This window comes from Podarcis tiliguerta (assembly GCF_965153285.1).
Source record: "Podarcis tiliguerta genome assembly, chromosome: 2".
Lineage (NCBI taxonomy): Eukaryota > Metazoa > Chordata > Lepidosauria > Squamata > Lacertidae > Podarcis > Podarcis tiliguerta.
Window position 1 is genome coordinate 57,399,940 of NC_139535.1, and position 26,539 is coordinate 57,426,478.

At 41.1% G+C, this 26,539-nt stretch overlaps 1 protein-coding gene across 8 annotated transcripts in view; it reads left to right on the top strand.

Moving 5' to 3' along the window:
* Positions 1-26,539, top strand: part of EBF1 (EBF transcription factor 1) — a 370,285-nt gene that overhangs the window by 224,285 nt on the left and 119,461 nt on the right. For all 8 annotated transcript variants that reach the window (XM_083423165.1, XM_083423169.1, XM_083423166.1 and 5 more), the window contains exon 7: positions 13,981-14,062. In XM_083423165.1, coding sequence (XP_083279291.1) covers positions 13,981-14,062 — 82 coding nt within the window. The remainder of the gene's footprint in view (positions 1-13,980; positions 14,063-26,539) is intronic.

A 26,539-nucleotide genomic window follows, 5' to 3' on the forward strand; every position in this document is an offset into this window, starting at 1 on the left:
ACTTCTTTTCCTCTTTCTGCAACTATTCCCCCTCACTATTTCCTCTTCCCTTGTTTTAGTTAATTACAAGCAGATCAGTATGAAGGGTGGGGAGTACATAAAGCAAGTGATTTCAAATTGAAATCGTTGCGTGGTGACAAGGGAGGGGTCCACAACTCAAACCTTCAAAATGTCACTTGGGTGTGGGTAATGCCTTTTTTGTATTTAATTATTTCTTTGCCCATTTGACTCCCCCCTGCAAATGTTTGCTAAATTCCATAGCTGAACTGTAACAGTTTAGATGGCAGGTGTGGGATTGCATCTTTGAATGTGTCTATGTTAAAAAAACACAACCCTTTCCTGTATACATTCAGGATGGAGGGCCGCTACTTATCTGGCATGCTAATTTTCCATGTACAGGGAATGGGGTTTCAAGAGTCTGACCTCCCACCTGCAGTCTGAAGAGCTACAGTAAAGGAGAGGGGGGAGACTGTCCCATCGTGCAAGGAGAAATGGTTGAGGTGCCAGAATATTTGCCTTTGCGCTATGTTAAATTCCACCTAATGTTTCCTTTGAGCAATGTCATAAGATTTGCAGATGCAGCAGAATGAGTACTGATGTGACAGATCTGCAGGCAGCAGATACAATTTTTAATGCTGGCCATATAAAACCAACCAACCAACCATCCAATTCTAACTAGAGAACTAGCACTTCAGGTGGAAATCCTTCCCCTTTGCCTCCAATGCAAGCTTTGTTTTTTCCAGGGACTTTAAATAAACAACAAAAACGTAGAAGTTGAGCAGTCCGTTCTAGTACCTGACCCCCCCCCCCCGATACTCACCTAATTCTGCTGTGAGTGTAAAGCCAGTGTTAACTGATCCCAATGTTCCTAGGATAAAATCATATACACAGTTACTTGGGATTAAGTCCCATTGAGTAGACATGTGCATAGTTTTCCTGTTAGGAACTCATGCCACTTGAACAATAGTTTCTCTCCCCCCCCCCAAAAAAAAAAAAAAACAGGCGCTTGGACAATAGTGTCATATTACAATTAACGGTAATTCTGTTAAATGCCATCACTTAATAGCGTTTCTTCTAGCAAAAGTATAATACTGGCATGGCTGCTAACTCTGTGGCAGCTTGTGAACTGTGACAGACCCCAGTTCCGTTTTTTAACGCTTATTTCGATGAATAGTGTCTAGCATCCTAAGTGGAATTAAAAAAGAAGAAGACTTCACACATTTCTGTACTCTACTACTTGAGGGGTCAAGGAAGAAAAAAAAATAGTGTAAGGGAAAGTAATTAAACAGAGGCAGATTGATTGAATATTAGTGCTTTTACTGAATAAATGAGGATAAATTCCGTTAATTATGTGTCTTTCCCCCATACTAATGTGATAATAAAGTACTCTAATTCTGGAGAGGCCTGTCACCATCTCTGCTAAAGCAATACTTCCTTGGCTGCTACATAGCAGACAGTGACTATGAACCATGAAGAAAGAGGAAAGCACAGCTTGAATGCTTGCACTGCTCATGTGTACGGGGATAACATAGTCAACTTGCCTCCCTGTGTCACTGTAGAGCTAAACAATGAATCTACATTGTACTTAGTTCTAGGTCTCTGTCCTCTGGATTAGGACTTGTTTAAAGTGAATAGTGTTGGTAGTTACACCCCTTGGTTATGCAAAATGCCTCCCTCCTATGTAGTTGTTATTGTTGTTGTTGTTGTTATTATTATTATTATTATTAATTGTGTCCCATCTGCTCAACATGTATGTGTTTTTGCTGCTCATTCCTGCCAAAAAAACTAACCAGTAAAAGACTGCCTGGGAACAAGTTACCATTTGTAGAAGTACGGTGTATGAATCAATATTTTGCATAATATTTTGGGTGATGGTCAATCAAATCATAGAGTACTCTGTCCTTTAAACATAATTGACTTAACTTCATGGATTTCAGTGGGCTTACTCTTGAGTATGACTAGCATTGGATACCACCCATTGTTTATTTATCGATCCATCCTGCCCTGTTGCTAAACCCTGGGAGTGTGTAGCAGCATTAAAAAAACAACAATTTTGGCTCTGATTCAGAGAATTGTCCAGTCCTTCCCACTACAGCCCTCAGCTTCTCCCCAAAGTCGGTTCCAAAGGTCTCTCCCTCCACTACTCTACCCCTTAAAATAATTTCTAGTCACACACAGGGCTACTGGAATTGCTCTGCAAGAGGAAGAAAAATTACCTTCTTTTCTACTGTCCCAGCCCACTGCCTGCCACATGAAATAAAAGGTTAGCCCTTCAGAGAGAGAGAGAGAATCATTGTAAAATGAGACCCTGGGAAGCAAGATCAAATTAGGGGAAAGCAGGGCATAAATCTTACCTTACTTATTTTGTTGTGTCTTCTGTGGTAATGCTCTATCTTTGTGTGCAACATTAACATGTTATGTGAGATCTCTTTAGATTCCTCTGAAAAACCTAAGCATTTTTGTGGGAATGTTGTCTGCTTGGAAGGGAATGACGATGTAACTCTGAAACGGTCTGGATTTCTGTGTAGTGTTGTAAATTCTGAAAATAGGGAACTGAAGAAGGTAGAAGAGTGGCTGAAAGTTTAAAAAATTGATGTGCTGTGCTCCAGTGCACAGAGCACGATGAGGCCTATAGAAAAGCAACTTGAAAACTTTGGTGAAACAAGCTGTGAGTAGTTGAAGGCTGCCTCTGGGCAAGAGTAGCTTCTGCTTCAGTGATTAGGTGGGTTCTTTCCAACCGTTTCCAGCCCTGAAACAAATATCGTTTATATTCACTGTAACAAGTTATAGTCTTTGTTAGAAAGTTCATAAAAATAACCTAGTCTGTTCTGTTTCTCAGTCTCCTATTATCCAAGGCCAGGTGTTAGCACTGAGATCGTGTCTTGTTTAAACCACAGTTTCCAATTATATCAGAATTGGGAAACCATGATTTAATGCCTCCTTAGCAACCTGCTTTCACTTCCTGATTAGGAAACTGAAATTCCAGTACAGTTTTCTTGTCCACAGGTAATGTGAAACTGGCTTAAACACGCTGGGTCCACTGAGGACCAGAGGGAAAGTTCTGTTCTTGGGTGAATAACCACAGTTGAGATTTTTATGTCTGAACCAGGCCCAAATCTCACTGACCTCACTAAACATGCATAGGATTGGGCTGTAAGACAGAGATAGCTCTAATTGCTTCTGCTAAAGTCAACAAGCAATTTGTAGGCATTGTGATGCATAACTTATGCTCTGAAGAATTATTTTCCTGTTGTGAGCGTGTCGCGAAGGATAGCTAATGCTGATTATTGATTTAAGAGACATGCACAAGCCAGCTGTGAACCTGTGGGTAAAAAAGTGGCTTTTCCTGTTTCTGTATTTGATTTCCATGTTCAATTTCATGCTGATAAATATGTGTAAGCCTTCTGTAGATCTTTGATAACCAGTGGCCATCACCTAACCCCACATTCGTACGCAAAATGTTCCAATATAAAATAGTTGTAATACTGGGAGGGCTTACGAGGAAATGAAAGGTAGTTTTAATTTCAAGTTGCTGTGTTTTCAACTATATTCCTTGAGTACTTGGTAGAATTTATTTTCAGAATGGGCATTGATCTAAATTACTTTAACCAATGATCAATGAACATAAAACACATGCATAGTCTACATGAAAAAGATGCATTGGATGCCTTCAGCTTGAATAATTCAGCACTACATCTGATTGCCAGGATACACTGCATCAGTGGAAAACACCATAATGTCCTCAACGTTCTTTTTTTCTTGGTTTAGAATCCAATATTCAATTCATACTCAGGAGTTCTGTAAATGGAGAACCGTATTAGAAAGTAAAAATCAAAATTACATAGCAAACCATATAATAATAAGGAAAATAGCTGAAGCATTGTCTTAGCGCCAGGGGAGCAATTGAATGAAACAGCTAGGCCTAGTTCAGATGAAACAAGAAAGAAGGCTGGGTGATGGGAATTTGCTCAGATTTAGGATTATGCTTCCAGCAGTTTCATGCAATGGAGACAGGACAGATTCCTGCAGAATCCCCAAGAGATCTCCCAGAGGCAAGGAGAGCAATCTCACAGAACCACCTTCTTAGATCTCATGGTGGAAAAGTGCTGCACAGCAGTGCTCTCTGCTCCCAACCCCGGGAGCTTTCAGACAGCAGCTGAATTTGGAAATGTGTCACTGTGATGTCACAAATGGATCATTGTCAGTAGGGCATTTTTAACTATCTCCCCCCCCCCATAAGAGTAAAACTGGATTAAATGGGGAGGGGAAAATACAGGCTGGCATTCTAATGCCAAAAACATTGCATGGAAATCAAGCACTGCTAGGAGATGTTTCTTTTTTTGTTTTCCAATGTATTTCTTATCAATAAAAACTTTGGTGTGCCACAAGCAAATTTCATGCCCATGGGACTACTTCAAGGGATGTCTATCTCCAGCAGCATGCTCCCCCCGATATGCTGCAGGGGGAAAGAGGGATGCACATTCTTTTGGGACATCCCAGGGTCCAGTTGGAAGCCAGGAGGGCTTCTGTAATTCCAGAACATCCCGATTAACATGGGACTGTTGAGAGGTATGCAGCTGTGGTTTAGCTGCTACCAATTACAGCTTCTGGGTTAGGTCAGGAAAAAGTCCAAGCCATTCATTGGCTCAATGGTAGAGGGTTTTCTCCTTGAGTCACTGACACTGCTGACAACAGGGGGTGGGGAGAGATGGTGCAGTTTCTAACCCAGTGCTTCTGTCACTGCTGTCTCCATTGGTGTTTCAGCCTTTGTAGCCCAGGCCAGACTGTGTTCATATTTTCTTTTTATGGAAGTTATCATTAAGAGCTCTAACTAACAGATCATTTATTTACCCAGAATCAAGTAATTGTCCCTAGTTCTTTTTGTTACGATACCTTGCGTGTGCTGTTGATCTAGCAACAATACTACCGTGTTTTTACACCGATGACATTCATATGCTGTTGTGAATTCCTGCTCCCCCCACCCCGTAACTTAGAAAAGAGTGAATGTGCCATAGGACACCCTTGCAAGTAGTAATTGTGGGAATGGTTGCTTACTGCATGCTGCGTTTGTCTGAGATTTCCTTCCTACTTTCTGCTCCCCATTGGCCGCTGTGCTCTTTGAAGCATCCATCTTGGCTGTTTGAACCCATAACTGGAATGTGAGATGCAGCTTTCTGCCTCAAAACACAGCACACCCCCGTTGTTATACACAAAGCTGTTTTCTTCTTCTTCTGGCCTTAAAGAGTCAGAAGTCCTTTAGGGTGAGAAAGATGCAAAGCAGCCAGTGTTGCAGGCACATACCCTCTGCGAGAGAATTCCACAGAATCCAGATTCGCTTTCTTCACTAACATGTTCATAAAACTTGAAATAGGTAGCTTGCAGCTTCCCTTTTATTCTAGACAGGTTTAAGTATGCATTTGACATTTGTACTGTGGAATCACCACATGTTTCACTGACTCTGGCAGCCATACTGCTGTCATATATTTGCATGGATGAACCGTTCTCAAACAGTTTCTCCAATGTATTAGAACAAACGTGCTTTTCTTCAGTACCAGGAATGTAGGTTTTGCCTTCCCAGCTATCCTCCTTTCCTCCCAAAGATTGTGGCAGTGGCAAATGAAATCCTGCTTCATTTCTGAGTCCCTTTGAGTTCTGCATCAGAGCAGTGACAAGACCAGGGCATTATCAGTGGCCCAAGTTGGAGGAAGCAAAAGCCATTCTTTGGCTCCAGCACATTCTGAATTCCCAGCATTCCACATACCTGGCTGGGCTGTGCCACATTTCAAGGAGAAGCTGATTGTGATGAAATGCTTTACTCTGATGGGATCCTTCCCAGGACTGAGTATAGCAAAACTGATTATCTGTGATACGATCAGTGCTGGCTCAGGACATTTTGCTGTCTGAAGCATAACACCAAATGGTGTATCCCCTAGGGTGGCCACTTCTGCAGCACTAAAAAAGAGAAAAATGTATCACCGGGGGTGGGGGAAGGACACAGATTTACATAATATTTGTATATGCTAATTCATATAAATAGATGGAAATTTGAACATGTGTGTGTGTGTGTGGTGTATATATCTTTAAAATGTGATACATCTCATCACATTGGGCAAGACTACAACTAGGTGATCTGCAAGTCTGCTCAGTCTTCTGTCCAGGCATTAATTATAACAGGCAATTTCAAAGACCTGCCTCTCCCTTATAGTTTTTAATTCTGAACTGGACTTGGACCAGACAGTCTTCAAAATAGGGGATGGTTCTCAGCAGAGTAGGACACAGCACTACCATATGTCACCCCAGACTGGGAGGACCCAAATTTCTGGGAGGACCAGTTTCTGCCTTCACCTATTCCCTGCTTCCTACTCTTTGATGGGTCCAGTTCCTGGATAGAGTATTGAGACCTTTTCAAGGTCCACTGGTTTGGTTTCTTCTCACCAGTGCAAAATTTCTAGTTTCCAGTCTGCAATACCACCTTCATATTGGAAGGCCTTCACCCTAATAATAACTCTGTTTAGTGAAGGAAATACACTTTCTACTTGTTAAGGGGACATTATATTCAGTCTAGCACTGAAAACAACTGCTGGTTTTCTACCATAGTTCACAACTGGACAAAGTCCTGCTCCTCCCACTTCATCCTGTTTTCTGAGTCCTGATCCCAGCAGGCAATTCTGAATCGCTACCCATTGTTTATTTACATGTTACTTTTCTGCCTGGGGAATTTTGTATTTCAATGTTACCATTGTCTGTGGCTGTTTACCCCCTGGATGCGTGTGGGTTACATGTTAGTATTTTGTATGATTAAAGAAATGGAAGGAACACAATACCCTGAGCACCCTACTCATAAACAGAGGCATCTTTAAAAACAAAAGGGCTGGAGATGTGGCGCCTTTGTTTAGAAGTAGGTTGCAGAATGTTTGTGCACATGATACAGAAATACTTTGCTAGCCTTTTGAAAAAATGTCACTGAGAGAAGCTAATCTTACTACGGAATCTGTTCCGGAATTCCGTTCGACTTCCAAAACGTTCAAAAACCAAATCGCGGCTTCTGATTGGCTGCAGAAAGCTCCTGCAGCCAGTAAAAAGCTGCGGAAGCCCCTTCAGACATTCGGGTTCCAAAAAACCGTTTGCAAACTGGAACAATCACTTGCAGGTTTGCGGCATTCAGGAGCCAAAACGTCCGAGTTCCAGGGCATTTGGGATCCAAGGTACGACTGTATTAGAACTGTAACTCCCTTTTACAATGCATTTAAACATACATACTCAGAAGTCCTACTACAATCAATGGGTCTTATTCTCAGGTAAATGGATATTATGCAAGTAGCCTTTACATTTTTTAAGGTTTTTTCTTAAAAAGGAAACTGCCTTTAACTTTGATATTTTTGGTAGAATAAGATGAAATTTGTAGACGTGGTAGCCCTTTCTGAGGTGATGAATGCTGCCAAATTTTAGCAGATAAATACTGCTACAATGTAGACAGATATATGCAGGTTTTTGTATGCAATGGGACTTTCTTTAAGGAGAGATCCATTTACCTGTCTATGGTTTGGGTGTGTGTAGAATTTATATGAAAATGGCATATATGATCGAGGTGTCTCTGGTTAAATAATCTTGGGGGGAAATCAGAAGGAAAATGACAGAAGTTTTTGAGCAACAGCTTTTTTTGGGTGGGCGGATGGAGTTCGTTTATCCTCCACCATGACTTTGGAGGGAATTTATATAACAACAACATACGTCACAGAGTGTACCCTAGATAAGAAAGCTGCAACATTTAAGCCTTGGTACAGTAGCTAAGGAGTTATGATGAATGAAAGGGTTTGAGAGGTTTTGTTTGTTTGCTTCCTGCTCAATTGACATTAAGGTTCCTTCAGCATCCATCACAAAGCACCTTTATTGGAAATAAAAAAAGGAAAGCCTTGGTGAAGTTATCCTTGATTGGAAATAGAGAGCCTGGGAATAACAGTTTTAAAGAGACAAACAGTCTGAATCTGATGTGACTCCAGGGTTGTAGGAGCAGCCCGATTCACTTTTCCTCAGGAAAACACCGTTTTACCTTGGAAGAGTCCCAGATCTCTCTGAAGCTGCCTGATTCATTTTAGGTTTCAGAATCTGTCCAGACCCAATACACACGCCTGCTAATTACTTTATTCTGTTATACATCAATGCAATTTTCACTTTAGAATAGTGTGTTAGTTTACAATTATGAGGTGCACATTCTGCATCCACCTGTAGTTGAAAATTTCATTGAAGATATGATTTGTCCATTCAACAACAACAACAACAAAATGTGTTACAAGAGGGATAAAACTCTGTTTTTGTTGTTTGGAATTTTTTTTTAAAAAAAGGAATAAATCAGAGATGTTCAGGTCCATTTGCAAGCCTTTTCCAGAATTGCTCTAAAATTAAACAGGCACCTAACCCATATGCAAAAACCCATTCCTCTGCCCCCTAAATAAAATTTTAATCAAGTTTATGTTAAAATTCTTTTTATGCTTTTCCCAAACTGATTGCAGTTTATTGTTCTGTCCCATTTCTCTGTTAATCTGCACTTTTTAAAAATAAAAGTGCAAGAAAATTCACATTTAAATACGTAAAGTATTTTCCTCCCCGAATATGCATATAAAAGCATATTCTGCTATATTGTCTTTGAGCCAAAAACTATATTAGAGTACATAATAGCCAATAGATAAACCAAGTTCTGAGCCACACTTTAGGCCCCATCTGCATTATACATTGAAAGGTGTATCATCCCACTTTAAGCACTCATGGCTTCGCACAAAGAATCCCAAGAAATGTAGTTAAGTGTGCTGAGAGTTGTTAGGTGTCTCCCATTCCCTCTCACAGAGCTACAGTGTGGTTTAACTGTCAATCCCTCTTCCTACGGAACTCAGGGAATTGTAGATCTGTGATGGAGAAAAGGGGTTCCTGGAGGAATGGGAACAGGTATGTTCTCAGAATTTTCAGAGAACAAATTCATCAGGCATCCCTGCCAGAATTGCTATTAATGATTATCGCCAGCCTCTACCACACAAGTAAAAAAATTATCTAATTGTAATTAGCAAAGGGCGGGCCTTTTTTCAGCCACAACTCAGTTCTGGCACCTCTCAGGTGGGCGCCATTGCCCTTATAAGAGAGCGAGGGAGGTGTTCATGGTATGTTCCAGCACCTCTTTTTCTAGAGAAATAGCACTGGCCAAGGGAAAGACAGACAAGCAGACACATCTGTTGTATGAACTATACCCAGTCCTGTTCCCCAGTCCACACTCTATCTCTAAATCTAGTCTGTTTCCACACATTCAGCCTACACTAGAGATGTTGCTTTTCACTTGTTTTATTTAATGCCACTTTTCTAGGCAAACTACTTGCAGTAGTTTTTTTTTTTTTTTTTGTAAAGCAGAAGAAGCCTGGGATTTTGCAAAATGAAATGAAATGGTATCCATTTTTAAAATTTATTTTTTTGCAAATAGCCTCCTTGGCCAATTAGCCAACATTTTTGCCCCTAACATTCATGCATGCCTTATACTAGCTAGCACGATCAATCTTTTCCTCCATTTGCGGAGCTTGTTGAAAACACACGCTCAACTGTGAGTAAAGATATTTTTAACTATTACATCCACCTTCCCTTCTTGGTAATCTATTCCTTTAGGGAAGGGCAGGCCAAACTGGTCAGCTGCTTGGCTCCTACATTCTGGAAAACTCCGAAGAATTCTCCAGCAAGCCTCTGGGGCAAAGCAAACTTTTCCCCAAAGAATAAGGGCTTCTGAGAGACTTTGCCACATAAGGGCCTGTCGGAGGCTCTGAGCAGGCATCAGTTGACAGGGAAATCTTTGCCTCCCAACAGATGGCCAGGCTTTTCATTTCAGCAGGCAGGAGACCGAGCTCAGGATTCTGCCAGCATTCCACGCGGCAGGGCCAGCTTAGGGCAAGAGGGATTTAATGTCCATGCCCTTCATAGCTGGTGAGCTAAACGATGAGCTGCTGACAGGAGAGCCATCGAGTGCTCATCCACAAAATGTAAGATCCCAAACTTCTCTCTCCCCCCCCCCCCCAGCCCTGGCCGCATTTCATTTTTCTTTGGTAGAATTAAAGTCCTCTTTGCTGGCCTCTCAGAATCCATTTTGGCACAAATACAAACCACCTCTTGGTGGCAAGCAGTTGTCTGGATTTGAGATGCCATTATTTGTGCTGACAGTTCTTTCTGCACATTCAAAGTCACAGCTGGCCATTAGAGGCTTAGAAAGCCCTTCTCTCCCCCCCCCCCGCTCCCCCGGTCTGCAAACACCAGCTAGTGCCAGTTTACTGATATTGGATATCAGGCTGCACTTGACGGGACAATGCAGTAACTTATGTCTGTCTTTAATTTAGTGTAAACAAACAGAGCCCTTCCAGCCCTCCTTTCATCTATGCTGGGGCTTCTTTGCATGTGTTTATAACACTCAATCTGGAGTAGACACATTTACATGTGTGTGTGTGTGTATATATATATATATATATATATATATATATATATTTCTCTCATTTTCAAAACATATTGGCTATATTCTCATCATTAAACTAATCAACCCATACGTGAAGATTTAACAACTACCCCAAATATTTCATGGTCTTCCCTAGTTATGCTAGAATTTCATGTATTTATGGTTGTGTTTTGGTCGAGACCTCCTTCGGGTTTATTTTTTTTAAGTTGAGGTGTTCCCCCCCCCCCCCCGCCATTAAGAAAGTAGCCCATAATCTGTGGCCAGCTGTTCCTCAATCTCTAACGGTGAAAAACGGGAAAATATTTTTTCGTCAGTTTTTTATCTCTTTGCTTTATAAAATACAGCATTGTTTCTTGGCAAACTGTGCCTGGGACATGAGACTGCTCCACTGATTTGCGCATAGTGAGGAACTCAAAGTATCCTGCATTTAAGCCTTTTGTGTACTGCTATTTCTGTAAGCAAAGCTAAATTTCTTCTTCACTTTTCCGTTCTGGGTGCAGGTAATTTGCTTAACTGTGTATTAATCAACACCCAAGCTGTAATCAGAAATTGGATTCAGCTGACAGCAATTTACAGACTGATTGGAGGTGTGCATTATTAGCACCAGAGTCTTTAGGGTATATCCTGTTTGTTTATGGGAAGGAGTTAGGACACTGAAGTTGTTGGGCAAATCTGTGGCATCCTGTGGGTTTGGGAAGAAACCTTGCAACAGGTTTGTCCTAATACCAGGAAGCAGCAGGAGTGTCAGGAGAGCTTCGGAAGCTGTACTTATTTGTGAACAACTCAGCATAGCAGCTAAGAGCTGCTACATAGGTAAGACAAGCTCCAGCTAGTTTCCACTGAGCTATGGAGGGAGGAACAACAAGCATGTCTCCATACAAAATCAAGTGCCTCTCTCATTTCGCCAGCCCTTGAGCTGATCCTCTATAGGCCATATACATTTGGCTTAGTTTTTGCTAGGGCACCGCTTCATTTCTACAGATGGCACTAAGTAGATGAGGGGCCTCCCACTTGAGGCAGGTAGTGTAGGAAAGAATGTGGGGTCCCCCACCTTTGCTTTGAGTGGCAGCTAGCTTCTCCCTCTGTGTTATTGTATAGGCCTCGGCCGAAAGGATGTTTCATGGGAGTAATAGGAAAGGGATATTTGTGTTCATGCTGGTATTTATAATTACCCATGAATGTTTGTAGCTGGAGCTCACCGAATCACCTTTTTAATACATATTAGTAGCATCCCTTTCCCTCCCCAGACAGAAATATAAACTGAATTATGCAACATGTTGTATTTTTTTGTTAAAATTAATTACAGATTAAAGTTTAGATTTTAAAGCAGCATGATGTACAACGTTGAAGAGAGTGCTCTGTGAGCAAAGCATTGTATGCTGTATAAAGTAACCATCAAAGTTTGTTGATGGCCTCTGATTTGAAATATGTGTGTGGTTTGTACTGTATATAGATATTGTTGTAAACCACTTCGGTACTTTTTATATAGCGATATATATGCAGTATACAGTAGCACCTTGGCTTATGTTACCCTCGGGTAACATAAACTTGGGGTTGCGAAAGTGGCAAACCTGGAAGTGTTTCGCTGCTTGTGCATGCGCAGAAGCGGTCCCTCCAGTTGTGGAAACCTCGGGATCCAGCCGGAGCTCCGGAACGGATCTCATCGGCAACCGGAGGTACCACTGTGTGTGTATAATAAATAACAACAACAACAATAAATACAAACAAGCAACACTCAGTAGATCTGTTGTAATATTTTTGATATGCTTTATAATTTTCTGCTTGTTTGGGAAAAACTTCAGTAATGACCCTTAGAATGTAACCTGCACTGAGATACTGTAATATTTTTTAAATGGTGAATCAATTGATTTATCAGTTAAATGCAAGGCTGCTGATTGACTACAACCTTTAATAAGTTGACCGCTCTAATTGCTGGCAAATTTAGTGAAAGAGGACTTCATCCTAGCTAGCACATTTTTTCTTTTGTTTGACAGACGTCCATAGTAAGAACGCCTATTTAAGGCATCAAAGACCACCCAACTGCATCTATATAATGGTATCTCCCCCATTTATTTAAGTATGTTTTCCTGTTGTGTATTAATTTCCATTCATTACTGTAGTATGGAGGTAGGGTGAGTGAACAGTCTTGTTTCTGCTGTGGGCTCATTCCATCACAGGTCATGGCAGGGTGAGAGTGGGTGAAGTTAGTGATGACTATAGGCAGAGCCAGAGACAGAAGTATTCTGCAATAACTAAAATAAATAAAGGTCACCTGCTTCAATTTTCACAATGGCTACCACATATTAGAATACCCAATTTTTGCATGTGTCGCCAGAAGTGAAGCCTACTGGGTTTGATGAGGTTACTCTCAAATATACAGAGGCTTTAAAAAAGAAGAATACAACAGATCAACACAGCTATTGTTCTAGTGACAGTACTTTCTGACTTTTGTGTGTGTGTCCCCCCCACTTGTGCAGGTGTGTTGCAGCTGCCTACCAGTCTGTTTTCAGATAGTTTCAGTGCAGGGGTGAGAACATCTCCCCTAAGACATACGACAAGAAAAAAACAAGTAAACCAAGAACAACATCAACTTCTTCATACCACAGAGGGGAGGAAAACAGTTTATAAAGCCGGAATAACTAGTAAGGAGACAAAATGGGAGGCAGAAATTCTGATAGGAGTTGGGGGTTTAGGATTGAGTGCTTAGGAGTTGTTAAAGCCTGGAAGTTGACATCTTTCATTGTTATTGCCAGTGACTGCCATCTCATCTCCATATTCCTCATACTTTTAAAACGCTCTGAAAGGATATTACGATTGAATAATACTAACAACACTAGTATCATTACTAGGGCCATTTTTCTATTAAGTAAAATGCATAATGATGGTAGAAGCAGCAGTTTTGCAACCCAAGATGCAGGGCCACAGGTGAGAGGAGCAATGAAGCTGCAAGCTTACCTTGAGAGAACATTTAGTGTTTAATGCCTTAGCTGAAATCACACGCGCTCCCTGTACAGTATTACATGCACAAATGTTTTTCATCATAAACACATTTTGGAATTCTGTAAATTATAGTATGTGGGAGCCAGAATTGTGACAGTGAAAAATATGCCAATTTGTCTTCCCCAAATGCATAACTGTTTCAAGTAGTAGGGAAATATGATCATTTCCGGAATTCTGTAGTTGTGACTGCCAGCCGTCAGACTCCATGGAAATGGCGGCTTCATTTTCTCCTCTGTACCCTTGTTGTGTGATGAAAGTTTCAAGCGGCATGTTTTAGAAGACGGATAATGACTTTGCTTTTTTGGCGGAATAATTTTGTGTTAAGTTTATGCCTATTTTTTTGTCTCATTGGTCTGGTGTGTTAGAACTGTGAGAAGACAGTCTTTCTCCATGTGCTACATGTGGACAGACAATTTTATATAAATTGTTTGCTGGGTGAGCAAGGGGTGTATTGGGGCAACTTGTCAACAACTGGTATACTCAACACGATATCCCTTTTCCAACAGGTTCTTCTTGAAATTTTTTCTTAAATGTAACCAGAACTGCCTAAAAAATGCAGGAAACCCTCGAGACATGCGAAGATTTCAGGTCAGTGTCACTCCCCCCCCCCCCCCCTTAAGATAAATAATGTTTAAATGATGTGGGCTGGGAAGATTGTCAACCTATGTAAAATGATTACATAGTTCTTTCAGAAAGTTACGTTTTGCATTTTATCGTTGTTCTTGGCATTGTATTTTGATGTATTTTCTGTGAGTCACTTTGGTTCACCCTTTGAATGGGGAAAGGTGTGATATAAATTATAAAAAATAAATAAGAGTTGGGATATGGGGGGAAATGGCGAGGATTTGCATTTTGTTAAGCCACCAGGCTTTGCTCTGTGATCAGAAGTGTCAGAATGCCAGCTCGAAAACAACAAATCTGAACTAGGGCTGGCCCTTCCCCTTTCAGCACCTGAGGCCAAATGGCAAGATGCCACTTCCTGGTCCCCCCCAATGCCGAATTTATGTATAAGCTAAAAAGCTATAACTTAGGGCCCCATTCTCTTGGGGCCCCCCAAAAAAATTAAAGAAAAAACAAACCTGGATGCACATTTCCAAAATATAAGATAAAAAGCAAATAAAATAAAACCTTCATACAGCAGCAGTGTTTTGTGTTGTGTAGGTTCCTATGATGTAAGTAATGGGCCCCGCCTGCTAGCTTGCTCCCTAAAATATCACTGGTTTCCTCATTTCTATATATAGGGTGCCTACATTCTGCATGTGCAAATGGCTTTAGATACCTGTTAACGTCCATAAATTATCATGTAGCATATATTCAACACAAAAAAACAGCAACAATTTGTTGACAAAGGACAACTGGACATATAAAGGTCCCCATTACCTTCAGGAGCTTAGGGTCTCATCAAACCTAAATCTGGCCCAGGTTCCCCCACCACCAGGTTGCGAGGCAGCGGCTTCTCTGATGGCTACAGGGGTGGAGGCGCCTGTGCCGTTACCAGAGAAGTGGTGGCAGTGATCCAAAGCCGCCAGAGAAGTGAGCAGCACTGAGATCACATCTCTCTGGAAACTGGCTCCCCTCCGCTGGCTGTGGTGCCACACCTCGTGGGCCTCTGCTGCTTGAGGTGGGTTGGCCCTGGGTTGGTACTATTATTGCTCTTTGGCTTTTAAATATTTTTAACCCCTCCCCACAAGACATGGGAGCAATTTGCAAGGGTTTGACACCCCAGGTATTAACAATGACTGCATTCGCACAGCAGTTCTATCCCTAACAGTTAATTTCCACCTTTTTAAAAATTTTATACAGTGTTAAAGCCACTTTCGGAACTATAGTGGAATATAGCTCGTTTAGCACTCGTTTTCATATTATTTGCAAACAGGAGTTTTTCTGGAAACAAGTAAAACAGGAATGAGCCCTAAACCTGCTCCATATTCCACTATTGTTCCATAAGTGACTTTTACATTGTGTGAAAGCTCAAATATAATGTGGAGCTTGGCAGTCGTGAAAGCAGAATAAACTGCCATGGGGATGCAGCCAATGACAACAGAGAATTACCATTAAAAACAACAATACAATATAATACATGATGAGTCATGAAAGTCACTAGGTAAGTTGGAAGATGATGCTAGATTTTAGCAGTGGTTCCCAGCCTTTTTGGTACAGTGACTCAGAAATCCAAATTTGCTTGATATGGTAACCCACTGAAATATTGTCATATGAATTTTGGACCTTAGGTCATTGGCAGCTGTCTGTTTTGTTCCCCTGAAGTGTAAGTTTGCCTATTTTATAACCATTTACTTAGCACCCATATTAATGTGGAATTCATTGAAATATTTATGGTCTGACAGTATTCACAGTTTTGTTTATGGGAATACAAGACTAGCCTTTCTGACATTTGGTTACAAGTGTGAACATAGCATCATAATGTGCCAATGAAACAAAAAGCTGTAAGAGTTGTAACATCATACCAGTGAAGGATTACAAGCGATAATTAATTTGTAATAAGTAATAAGGCCACTTCCACAGGAATTGCACCCCACTTGCAGGTCACAGCCCACAGGTTGGGAAACTCTGGACTGTAAAATTTCCTGAAGGAATACAGATGCTAGTTCTCAATTGATTTTAATTCTGTAAATCAACAAGCTAAACAAATGTTGCCTCTTTCTAGTCCTAAAACCCAAATTGAAGAAAAATAATATTTTATTCATTCTTTCAAGTCTGTGCAAGCTGTGACCTACCAATATGAACATACTAGCTGCTTGACAAAACTGCCTCTTAGTGGCCCAGTACAATTCTGCCTTCAACACTAGCACCATTCCTTTGCATGTTGATGGGGTATTGAATGGTTTATGATGGGAGGCAAATGTTATTCTCTAATGGCTTCCATTGGTGGAGATGAGGAGAAGTGAGGCAGCCTCTGCTGCTGTGGAGTACCCAGTTTCACCGTAATTTCTGGATATTTGCAACTGCCAGTTCTCCCACCGATAGAAGCCAGTAATAAGCCCCCCCCCCCCCAAAACGGGGCAGTGTGGTGTGCCAGAGGCTTTGGATCCACAAGATCCAATCCCCTACTAATCCCCCACGTTGTGCCAGTCTGGATTTGGTACAGCCCCCCCCCCAAAAAAGTGTAAAAGAATCACCCTCATCTTCTGCCCAGGCCAGCTGGGAGGGAGGGTTTTGGACACAGTGCTGAATCCACTGATTCTCTCTCTACCCCTTGGTGGCCAGGATTTGGATTGCTCTATTACTGAGCTCCTGTAGAATGCCTACATGGCTGCTAGTGGAATCTGTTTAGCTTGATAAGACAAACGTTATGTAGGCTTTGCCTTCTGGGATTGGTAAAGTAAAGGTAAAGGTACCCCTAACTGTTAGGTCCAGTTGTGGACGACTCTGGGGTTGCGCGCTCATCTCGCTCTGTAGGCCGAGGGAGCCGGTGTTTGTCCGCAGACAGCTTCCGGGTCTTGTGGCCAGCATGACTAAGCCATTTGTGGTGAACCAGAGCAGCGCACGGAAACGCCGTTTACCGCTGGAGTGGTACCTATTTATCTACTTGCACTTTGACGTGCTTTCGAACTGTTAGGTTGGCAGGAACTGGGACCAAGCAACGGGAGCTCACCCCGTCGCGGGGATTCGAACCGCCGACCTTCTGATTGGCAGGCCCTAGGCTCAATGGTTTAGACCGCAGCGCCACCCGCGTCCCCTCTTGGGATTGGTAGCCTATTCTATCTCACAGTGTCACACCATATAAGGCAAAGAAGACAGAGTGATAAGGGGGAACAACAGAAAAGACCTGAATAATAATCCATTCTGTTATGATCCTCCTATCATACTGTGTGCTGACATTTTCACCTCCCTAAACAGGTATGGACTGGAGATATTGTTCTAAATGTACAGGGTGAAGTTCACAAACAATTCTGAAACAAACAAAATCTGCCCATATGTAGGTATCCCCACCAGAAAAGACACAAGCCTCTTCTGCTGCAGTAAACTCAGATCTTTTATATCAATTGTCCATAAAGTTGGTCATACTTCTGTAAAAACTTGGCCAAATGACAATGGTGGAACAGCCTGGCACAATTTATTATTATTATTACTGTAACACCGCAAGATCAAAAACAATAAATCACTTAAATACAAAAAAATGTGGTTGATTTTGATGGGCAACCTTTATGGTATAATATATTTATAAAGTATTTCTATAGTGCTAGGTCATAAAATATATGGGAAATATGCTACATTAAAACAGAGAACTAGATAGTAACAAGATGTGGATTTTATACCTTCAGCGTTAGAAATGCAGGAGTAGGCTAGAATCAGTGCTTTTTTCTGGGGGGACACAGGGGTATGCATACCCCTAAACATTTTGTGAATCTAAGTTTGGCCTCATTGAGGGGCAGTATTTCAATATAAGTAGGAAAATGAGAGTACCCTTAAACATTTTTTAAAAGAAAAAAAGCACTGGCTAGGATTATTTTAAGCCATAAGTGTTTGTGTAATTGTGTTGATTTCCCTTATTTTTAATATTTAGATCTTCCATATGAGATAATGGAATTATTAGGCTAATAAGCACCCTCAAAAGTACATCTCACATAGTTAAATGGGGCTTACATAAGGTTTATAATTCTAAACACACAAGTAGGAAGCCTCACTGAACACAGTGGGTCTCACTTTTGCGTAAACATACATAGGACAGCCCTGTTAATTATGCACTTTTTGACTATCAGTGTGCCATATAATTAAGAAAAATGTAAATAGCGAAAAAAAGCCCAATTGTTTCAATATTTTCAGTCTAGAGATTACTTAAACATGGAGTAAAAGATGGAACATTCAGAACAGCTTTAACTGACTTTGAAAAGCTAGTAAATAACCATTAAATTCTTAAAGGACTATTATCCAAAATTTATTGTCAATTGTTCCGTTAATTACCACTCTGGACTTAATTTGAAACTAAGTTGGAAAAAATGCTTGATAGAACTCTTACAGCGTATGGTTGGAACAAAATCTTTGCTAAGCTTTTACCCATATTCAATTTCTGTAATATGAAAGAGAGTCATTAGGAAACTATTCATAGGTCATTTCCTAACTGCCCATAGGTTGGATAGAGTAGTCCTTCTTCCTTGGTGATCACTCGGAGCCAAGTAAGATTGTCTTCCATAAACACGGTTTTAACGATGAGTCCGTAAGTGACTGTGGGGGCCAATTCTGGACCCACAAGTCCTTCCACAGCGGCGACATTGGTTTCCGGGTGGGAGTTGATCACGGTGTGGATTGCCAAGCGTGCCTTCCTCTTAGCATGTTTCTACTTTGCGTTCTGAATTCTAGTGTCTTTAGAGCACATGACACCTTTGGTAAAAGCTGTTCTCCAACTGGAGCACTCGCAGGCAAGTGTTTCCCAGTTGTTGGTGTTTATACTCCATTTTTAAAAAATTGCCTTGAGACAGACTTTCAACCTCTTTTGTTGACCACCAGTTTTACACTTTCCATTTTTAAGTTCAGAATAGAGTAGTTTCTTTGGAAGTCGATAATCAGGCATCTGCACAACATGCTTTAGCCTCTGCATATTTTTCTGTTTATTTGTTTAAAACCTTTATATGCCACCTTATATCAATGATTTCAAGGCAGTTTGCAAAAACAAAAACAAGTAAAGCAAATCGTGTTGGACACACTCTGGTCCCAATAGCTGGACATACTCAGGAGTTTGAGGGTAAATGAGAAGTTAAGTTTTTGCAGTAGTTGGGCATTTCTGACCTGTTCCAGAGTTCCCAACTTCTGGCATGGGGACTGGCTCCAGGATGAGGGAGAATTGTTGGGTCTTCCACAAGAGCCCCAAAGGACCAGCAGGTGGAGTCAGCAGTGGAACCACCTGGAGCAGGGAGCGACTGATAAGATAATTGCTCCAGCAAAGCCCCAGGGTGGTCTATGTTACTGCCTGATAAGCAGCATCTTCTGACTCACCCTGCACTGCTGCGTGCTTAGAGTAGGAGCATTGAGGAGAAGACCTGGTGGTCCTGCAGTTTTTGTAGTGGATGCAGTGTTGAACTTCAGTGCAGACTCGAATATCTAGGGCTAGACTAACTTACCTCAGATTGGGTAAGATCCTACACTTTCCTGAGCTCCTTGGAGGAATGCGCAATAAATAAATAAAGTGAAGGCCATATTTATGACCGCAAGTTTGTATTTCCCTCACAGTTAATGTCATGTTACCTGGAAGCGGAACAGTTTTGTTTGACTAGCTTTTGTTTTCCAGGCCATATAATTTCTGCTATTTCCACATGGAATTTGCAGATTTCTACACAGCATTCTTAAGGGCCTTCCATCTGTTTCCCTTCCGTCTCTGCCACTGTTGCCTCGTATTTATTAAACATCGGTTATTCTGTAAGAATATCCTCCAGTCAGACATGCTCTCGCAAACAGGGCAATCTAGCGTGAACAGCCAGGACCGCAGTCTGTCAAAGCAACAGTTTGTGCTTACCTCCGTGCTGCCAGTTTGCAACTCCCCCAAGATGTGAGCTGATTTTCATATGGTAATGCTCTTGCATGTTCTGTCAGAAGAGCAATCAGGAGCTTGTGTAGGTGACTAGGTAGGACATAAGAGGGGTTGTTGATCTCTTGACTCGTAAAGACATTCTGTCAGGCAAGCCCAGCCTCACAGCAGTCGAGCTTTCCGTGTGTAAACAGAGACTGCTTAATTACACAGGTCATGTCAATTAGCGTGACCTTCGCATTTTAAAGAAATTAATCACTTTCGGCAGAGCAAATCACTCCTCATACTTTAATATTCAGCGTGGCAGTAAAGTGTGCAGAAATGCATTCAGTGACAGAGCATTCCTATTTTTATGAATAATGGTTCAGTTTAATCGGTGGACCCACCCCAACCTCCTGCCTTCTCTTTGGACTTGTTGCTTGAACATTACAGCAAACAAAATAAGTATGCCTGTTGATGGTGTATATTTATTTTGGTCTAGCAAGAAGTGCACCTGGAAAAAAAATGGGTTTGGGCGGGGAGGATAAGCTTGCTGACGTCCTTCACAGTGTCCCACAGTGTCCCTCCTACATCTCACACCAAATACAACCAATGTAATAGGGTAGGCCCTTCTTTTCTTATTGGAGGCTTCTTGCATGGGATTAGCTGCTCCCACCTGGCTATGTCATGGCTTCCTTTTTGTGACGCATCAAGTTCCTCCTGTCTTCCATCTCAGCACCTGCTTGCCCTCCCCACTTCGGACATTTCAGGTTAACTTCGTTCACCTCAGTCCAGATTTAGAAGCAAGCATTTAGCAAACAGCTCCTTTCAAGTAAACTCCAGCATGACTCAGCATTTCTAATTAAAGAGTTGGTTGCAGAGGTGAGGAAGTAGAAAGAACCAGGGTGCCAAATGGAATTAGATGGCATATATCCTCTGTCATACAGCAGGATGATGTATTACATCCTGGGCTTATTTTTTATATCTTTGACTACCTAAGGAAAGAAATCCAAAGTCCCTTGAATATTTCAATTAATTCATTAGTTAATTAATTTCAATCGATCAATAAGTTAATCAAAATCCTTTCTAACCAGATTAATATTTTAAAATCTCTAAGCAGTATACAGAAATGCATATAAAGCAGAGATAGAACTTTTTTTTAAAAAAAACCTGTAAAACAGTACAGTCATACCTTGGAAGTCGAATGGAATCCATTCCAGAAGTCCGTTTGACTTCCAAAATGTTCAAAAAATGTTCAGACATTCGGGTTCCAAAACAATGTTCGCAAACTGGAACAATCACTTCCGGGTTTGCAGCGTTCGGGAACCAAAACGTCCGAGTTCCAGGGTATTTGGGAGCCAAGGTATGACTGTATTATGAAAACAGGAAAACAGGTAAGATCAGATCCAGTCTTATAGGTCATGGAAAGCCGGGGCAAGAAGGTATGTCAGAAGCAGTTGATGGATATGGGTCACTGCCCTGTGATATTTTGTAAGACGTGGTACCACAATTAAATTAATCCATGGTCTTCCCAGGTCCTTCGAGGCACCAACAAAAAGGTTTGCTTGTTTATTTATGCTAACATTCTATTAGTGTTATCCCTATTAAGAGCTGATTAATCCCCGATGTAAGGATAGCCTCCTGCGCTTCCTCCTACTACTGATGGGACATCACCTGTCCACCCCTTTCCCTGTAAAAAGTTGCTGCAGTCATTGCTGCTGCCCTGGGGAAAGGGAGGCACTCCCCCCTCCAAAATAATAAAAAAGGCTACAAGTGTGCACACCAGCATTGAAATTTGCAATATATATTTTGAGAACATATATATTTCAAGAAAAAGCCCTTGCCTTTTAACTAGAGTTCCTGCCAGGTTTTGGGTGCTGGAGAAACTTTCCCCTGCAAAATCTTCCACCTGTCCTTTCAATGGCAGCTGCTGGGGAAACTTGCACTCATTACTTTCCCTGCAAAATTTGCAAGTGTTATTGCTGCTGCTTTTCCAGGAAAGGAGTCGTGACCAGCCCCTCATGAATAGTATACATCACTAGTGCTGGGGGGGGGGAAAGCAGTGTGTATATTCATTCATTTTTATTTTTATTTTTAGAGAGTAAGAAACGAACAAACCGGGAGGCGGCTATGTAGCCCATCTTAAGTTGTTAATTAGGGACCAATATAACTTTGGAGAGATAATGAAGAAAGGTGGGGTTGCATAGTGTTGCTAGCCAGGTAACGGAGGCAGCTGAGGTCATCAACCCTATCAAAAACCACTCCATCCAATGGAGGTGAGACCACAGCACTGTGTCTGTTCACACGGGAAATAACTGCACTACTGTTGGTGATATCATGCTAAAAATCAGTAATTTTAAAACAACACCTTGGATTCTCAGGAATAAATTACTGGGTGAATTATGTCGTTACGGGGGGAAATACCTGTTGCATCATCACAAAACGACAACTGAAAAGATTATTGGTTTGCTCCTTCCCTGGGTTTGCTACAATTTATTATTGGCAAATGTATGGTTAGAATTTTGCCTATCAGTCAGGCAGACAACTGACAATACAGGAATGATATTGCTGGAAAACAGGCACCTGTGTTTTCTATGAATTTGTAAGAGTATGCTGAAGTGTGTAATTAAAAGTACTAATGGGCTGGTTCAGAATGAGCTCATTTTTCTGAACATCCTCTAAAAACGCCTGAAGACTCTTTTTAAAAACAATGGCCAATTTTGATAGAGTTTCAAAGTTGGGGGGGGGGGGATTCATTACTGCACAGACACCAGCCAGTCAGCACTGTGCACAGCCAGCTTCTGCTGTTCCATTGCATAACTGCCTCCTTCCCCCACAAGCTTGTGCCTGTATCTTAGTTCTGAGAAACAAAAGGTGGATTTTCCTGGATGGTACATCCAAACCCAGAGAGAGCCTCAGATACTTCTATTCCTCTGATTTGAGTAGCGTTTGTTGCTGTTTCGCTAAATGGCTTTTTATATATCTAATTTTAAAGAACAGCAAGAGGAGACTGCATGTTAGTAGTCTCAAAGCATCTACCTAAATTTAGGCTGGGCCTTTAATATCCTGCTAAAGCTGGGACTTGAGTCAAAATAATAATAGATGTGTACTGTGAGGAGTAGTCTGCCCAAAAGTCATTCCAGCCTCTTCCACACAGTGTTTAGAAGTGTAAACAAAAGTATAAATTTGCTTCCAGTAAAAATGGAGATTACTGAAAATACCAGGAATGTGCCATAAACTAATTGGCTAGCGAAACCTAATGGGCTGTGGTTAAAAATGAGGAGTAATGTGATTCCTAATCTTGAAATATTGGGTGGTGCACCCTAACAAATAAATAGGCTCCGTTAACCAACTCAGATAAACAGATTGATTTCTTAACCTCTAGTTTTCATTTCCAGAAGATTTGTTAGCTTCCAGAACATTTGCAACTGAGCTATTTAATAATGCAAAAGAAGGATGTACACAGAGGAATGCAAATAACAGTAAATTTAGGATACACAAATTTAACCAACACCCCCCCATCTGATATTTTTATTAGCAGTCTGCTAACCTCCAGTGCTGCACATACATTTGAAAACTAACAATCTATGAAGATTTGATGCTAAAGCTGATTTCCCTCCCCTCTATGTTTGCCTGTCCCAAATTAAAAACTGCATTTTCTTCACAACATTTGGATAGGTTTGAGATTTGGCAGGCCTGCCTGTCCCCGTGTTTATATGAGTTTGTCAGCACCTCATTAATCAATTTTTAAACTGCAATATGCTTCTCCCCCTCATGTGTTGGGCTGTTGTTGTTTTTTCAAAGTTGCTTCACTGCCTGCTCTACACCTCCTGTTCTCATTTTTTTAAAAGCTGAAACAAAAGTTGTTTCCTTTACAAATTAGTTTTGCATGTGCTTTGATTGAAACGCATCCCACTCATTTAAAAAATGAAATAAATTGTTTCCTTTTCAAGAAATACACGCAAACCATATTTGGAACACGCTTGCTCCCGAGAAGTCCTGTTGACTTTAGTAAGATTATTCTAAAGTAAATGGATTTGTGGATTTTAGCCATAAACTTGTGAAGGCTGTTTGGAAAGTATTCAGTTCATATTAGATATTACTTTTTGCTTAGGCAGAGGACATTAATATTTAAATAACACATAGGCCAAATATTTCTTTTTCCTTTATAGTAATCAAACTTTTGAATTCTCTCCCTCTCTCTGTCTGTCTCTCTAAAAAGAATCAGTAGAGAGTTTCTTCTTTTCCTACAGGTGCACTGTGAATAATCACTTCTTAAAGTAGACCACCACTTAACCACTTTTATTTTTTTCACATTTCCTGACCCTAGAAACAGTTTCTCTAGGGGATTCCTTTTATAGTATTTTCTCTTAATGACTCCAAAAGAGCCCAGCCCACCCCCAGCATGGCATCTTTGTAGTAAATCAAATTCTATTCAAGGGAACTAGGTAGCAACAGTCTGTTACTGCAATTCAAAACATATTTTAAAGATGAATGGCTTAGGTTGAGTGCCTGATGTTGCAGATGTTGTGGGCAGGGAAAGTTAAGTAACTGATCTCAGTGAGATTACGCTGGTAACTAAAGTTGCTCACTGTTCATGCACTCCTATGAACAAAATAGTTTGCACTGAAGGTCCGGGGCCCTTGTCATAGAATTGTTTGGCCTTGTATTTTATTTCTTTTAAACAAAATATTTCTTAAGTGGTTATGTTTTTAAAACCTTTCTCGGACTTAGGTCCCCCAAACACACTTTTCTGTTCCTTTTTTTTCTGTCTTTTATACATTGTATTTAGATACCATTTTCAGGTGGTTAAGGTCTTAACAAGAAGAAGGGTTATTGAAAGTGGCTTTAAAAATCCACAGGGGGAAAAAGGAAATATAAAAGGACAGCTGAAAGTTTGGTGAATTCTCAATGCATTTTGAGTATGTCTTTTATCGGGGATAAAATGCTCATATTTGTTCCTTAATCAGCCTTCTTAAAGCAGTGGTAGCATGTAGCTTTTATGGAGCAGTTTTTTTATGAAGGAGCAAAAATGATAATTTTCCTTTGATGAAGCCATACTCAAAATGTGCTGGGAACTTAACAATCCTTGAAGCTGCCTTTTGTGTTTGCTTTTTTCAGTGGACGTTTTCCCATCTGAGAAATCCTGTAGCTTGCTGTGGCCTCCATCCATGAGGTAGGTGCCAGGTGAAAATGCTCTGCTTCAACCAGGCCTTTGGCCGATGGACTTCTGATGCCCTTTTAAATGTGTTATGGGAGGGAGGGGACTATTGGTTTGTTTTTGTTCTTAATTTTATTGTATATTTTATATTGTAATTTTATGTTGTGAACCTCCCTGAGATCTATGAATAAAGTTAGTAATTTTAGTAATAAAAATAATAGGTAGGCTAGACACTGGAGAAAATGTCCTGAGGGTATTCCTCTCTAATAGCCCTTTGCTCTGGGACAGCAGTAGGACAGTGTCGTAATCTGTGAGATTCTTTAAGCTTGTGTCTTTAGCTTGACTATTTAAAGTAAGGTAAAAGGTAAAGGACCCCTGGACGGTTAAGTCCAGTCAAAGGCGACTATGGGGTTACGGCGCTCATCTCGCTTTCAGGCCGAGGGAGCCGGCGTTTATCCACAGACAGCTTTCTGGGTCATGTGGCCAGCATGGCTAAACCGCTTCTGGCACAACGGAACACTGTGACGGAAGCCAGAGCGCACGGAAATGCCATTTACCTTCTCACCACAGTGATATCTATTTATCTACTTGTACTGGCATGCTTTCAAACTGCTAGGTTGGCAGGAGCTGGGACAGAGCAATGGGAGCTTACCCCATCACAGGGATTCAGTGCCGATCAGCAAGCCCAAGAGGCTCAGTGGTTTAGGCCACAGCACCACCTGCGTCCCTGTGCTTAACTCTTTAGCAGAGGCTGGATGGGCATCTGTCATGGATACTTTACTTGAGATTCCTGCATTGCAGGGGGTTGGACTAGATGACCTTCAGGATCCCTTCCAACTCTACAATTCTTTGATTCTATGTGTCAAGAAGGATAAAGGCACTAGGACAGGAAATCACTACCTAGCCTCATAACAGCATGTGACTAGCCAGTTCTTACTTCATGGTTGCCATGGTCCTTGCAATAAGTTCCTTATGCGGGCTTCTACTATAAACATGTGGGGAATAGGATTCTGTATAGCTCAGTATTGGAAGGAAGGGATACTTCCAGCTCAATATGCAAAAAGTTGACCTATAATGAGAATAATATTCGGCTAGTTGTAGTTTATGGACCTTTTTTTGGTACACAGTTATATGTTTTTCTTGGTGTTTCTGCTTGATACGTCTATAATTTTTTAAAAAAGAAAAGTTGACTAAGTGCTTTACTAGGCATCACATTCTAACTTGGCAGCTGTTATTAAAAGCAGCTTAAAAAGCCAACGCAATTCTGGGCTGCATCAATAGGAGTATAGCATCTAGATCAAGGGAAGTAATAGTGCCACTGTATTCTGCTCTGGTCAGACCTCACCTGGAGTACTGTGTCCAGTTCTGGGCACCACAGTTCAAGAAGGACACTGACAAACTGGAATGTGTCCAGAGGAGGGCAACCAAAATGGTCAAAGGCCTG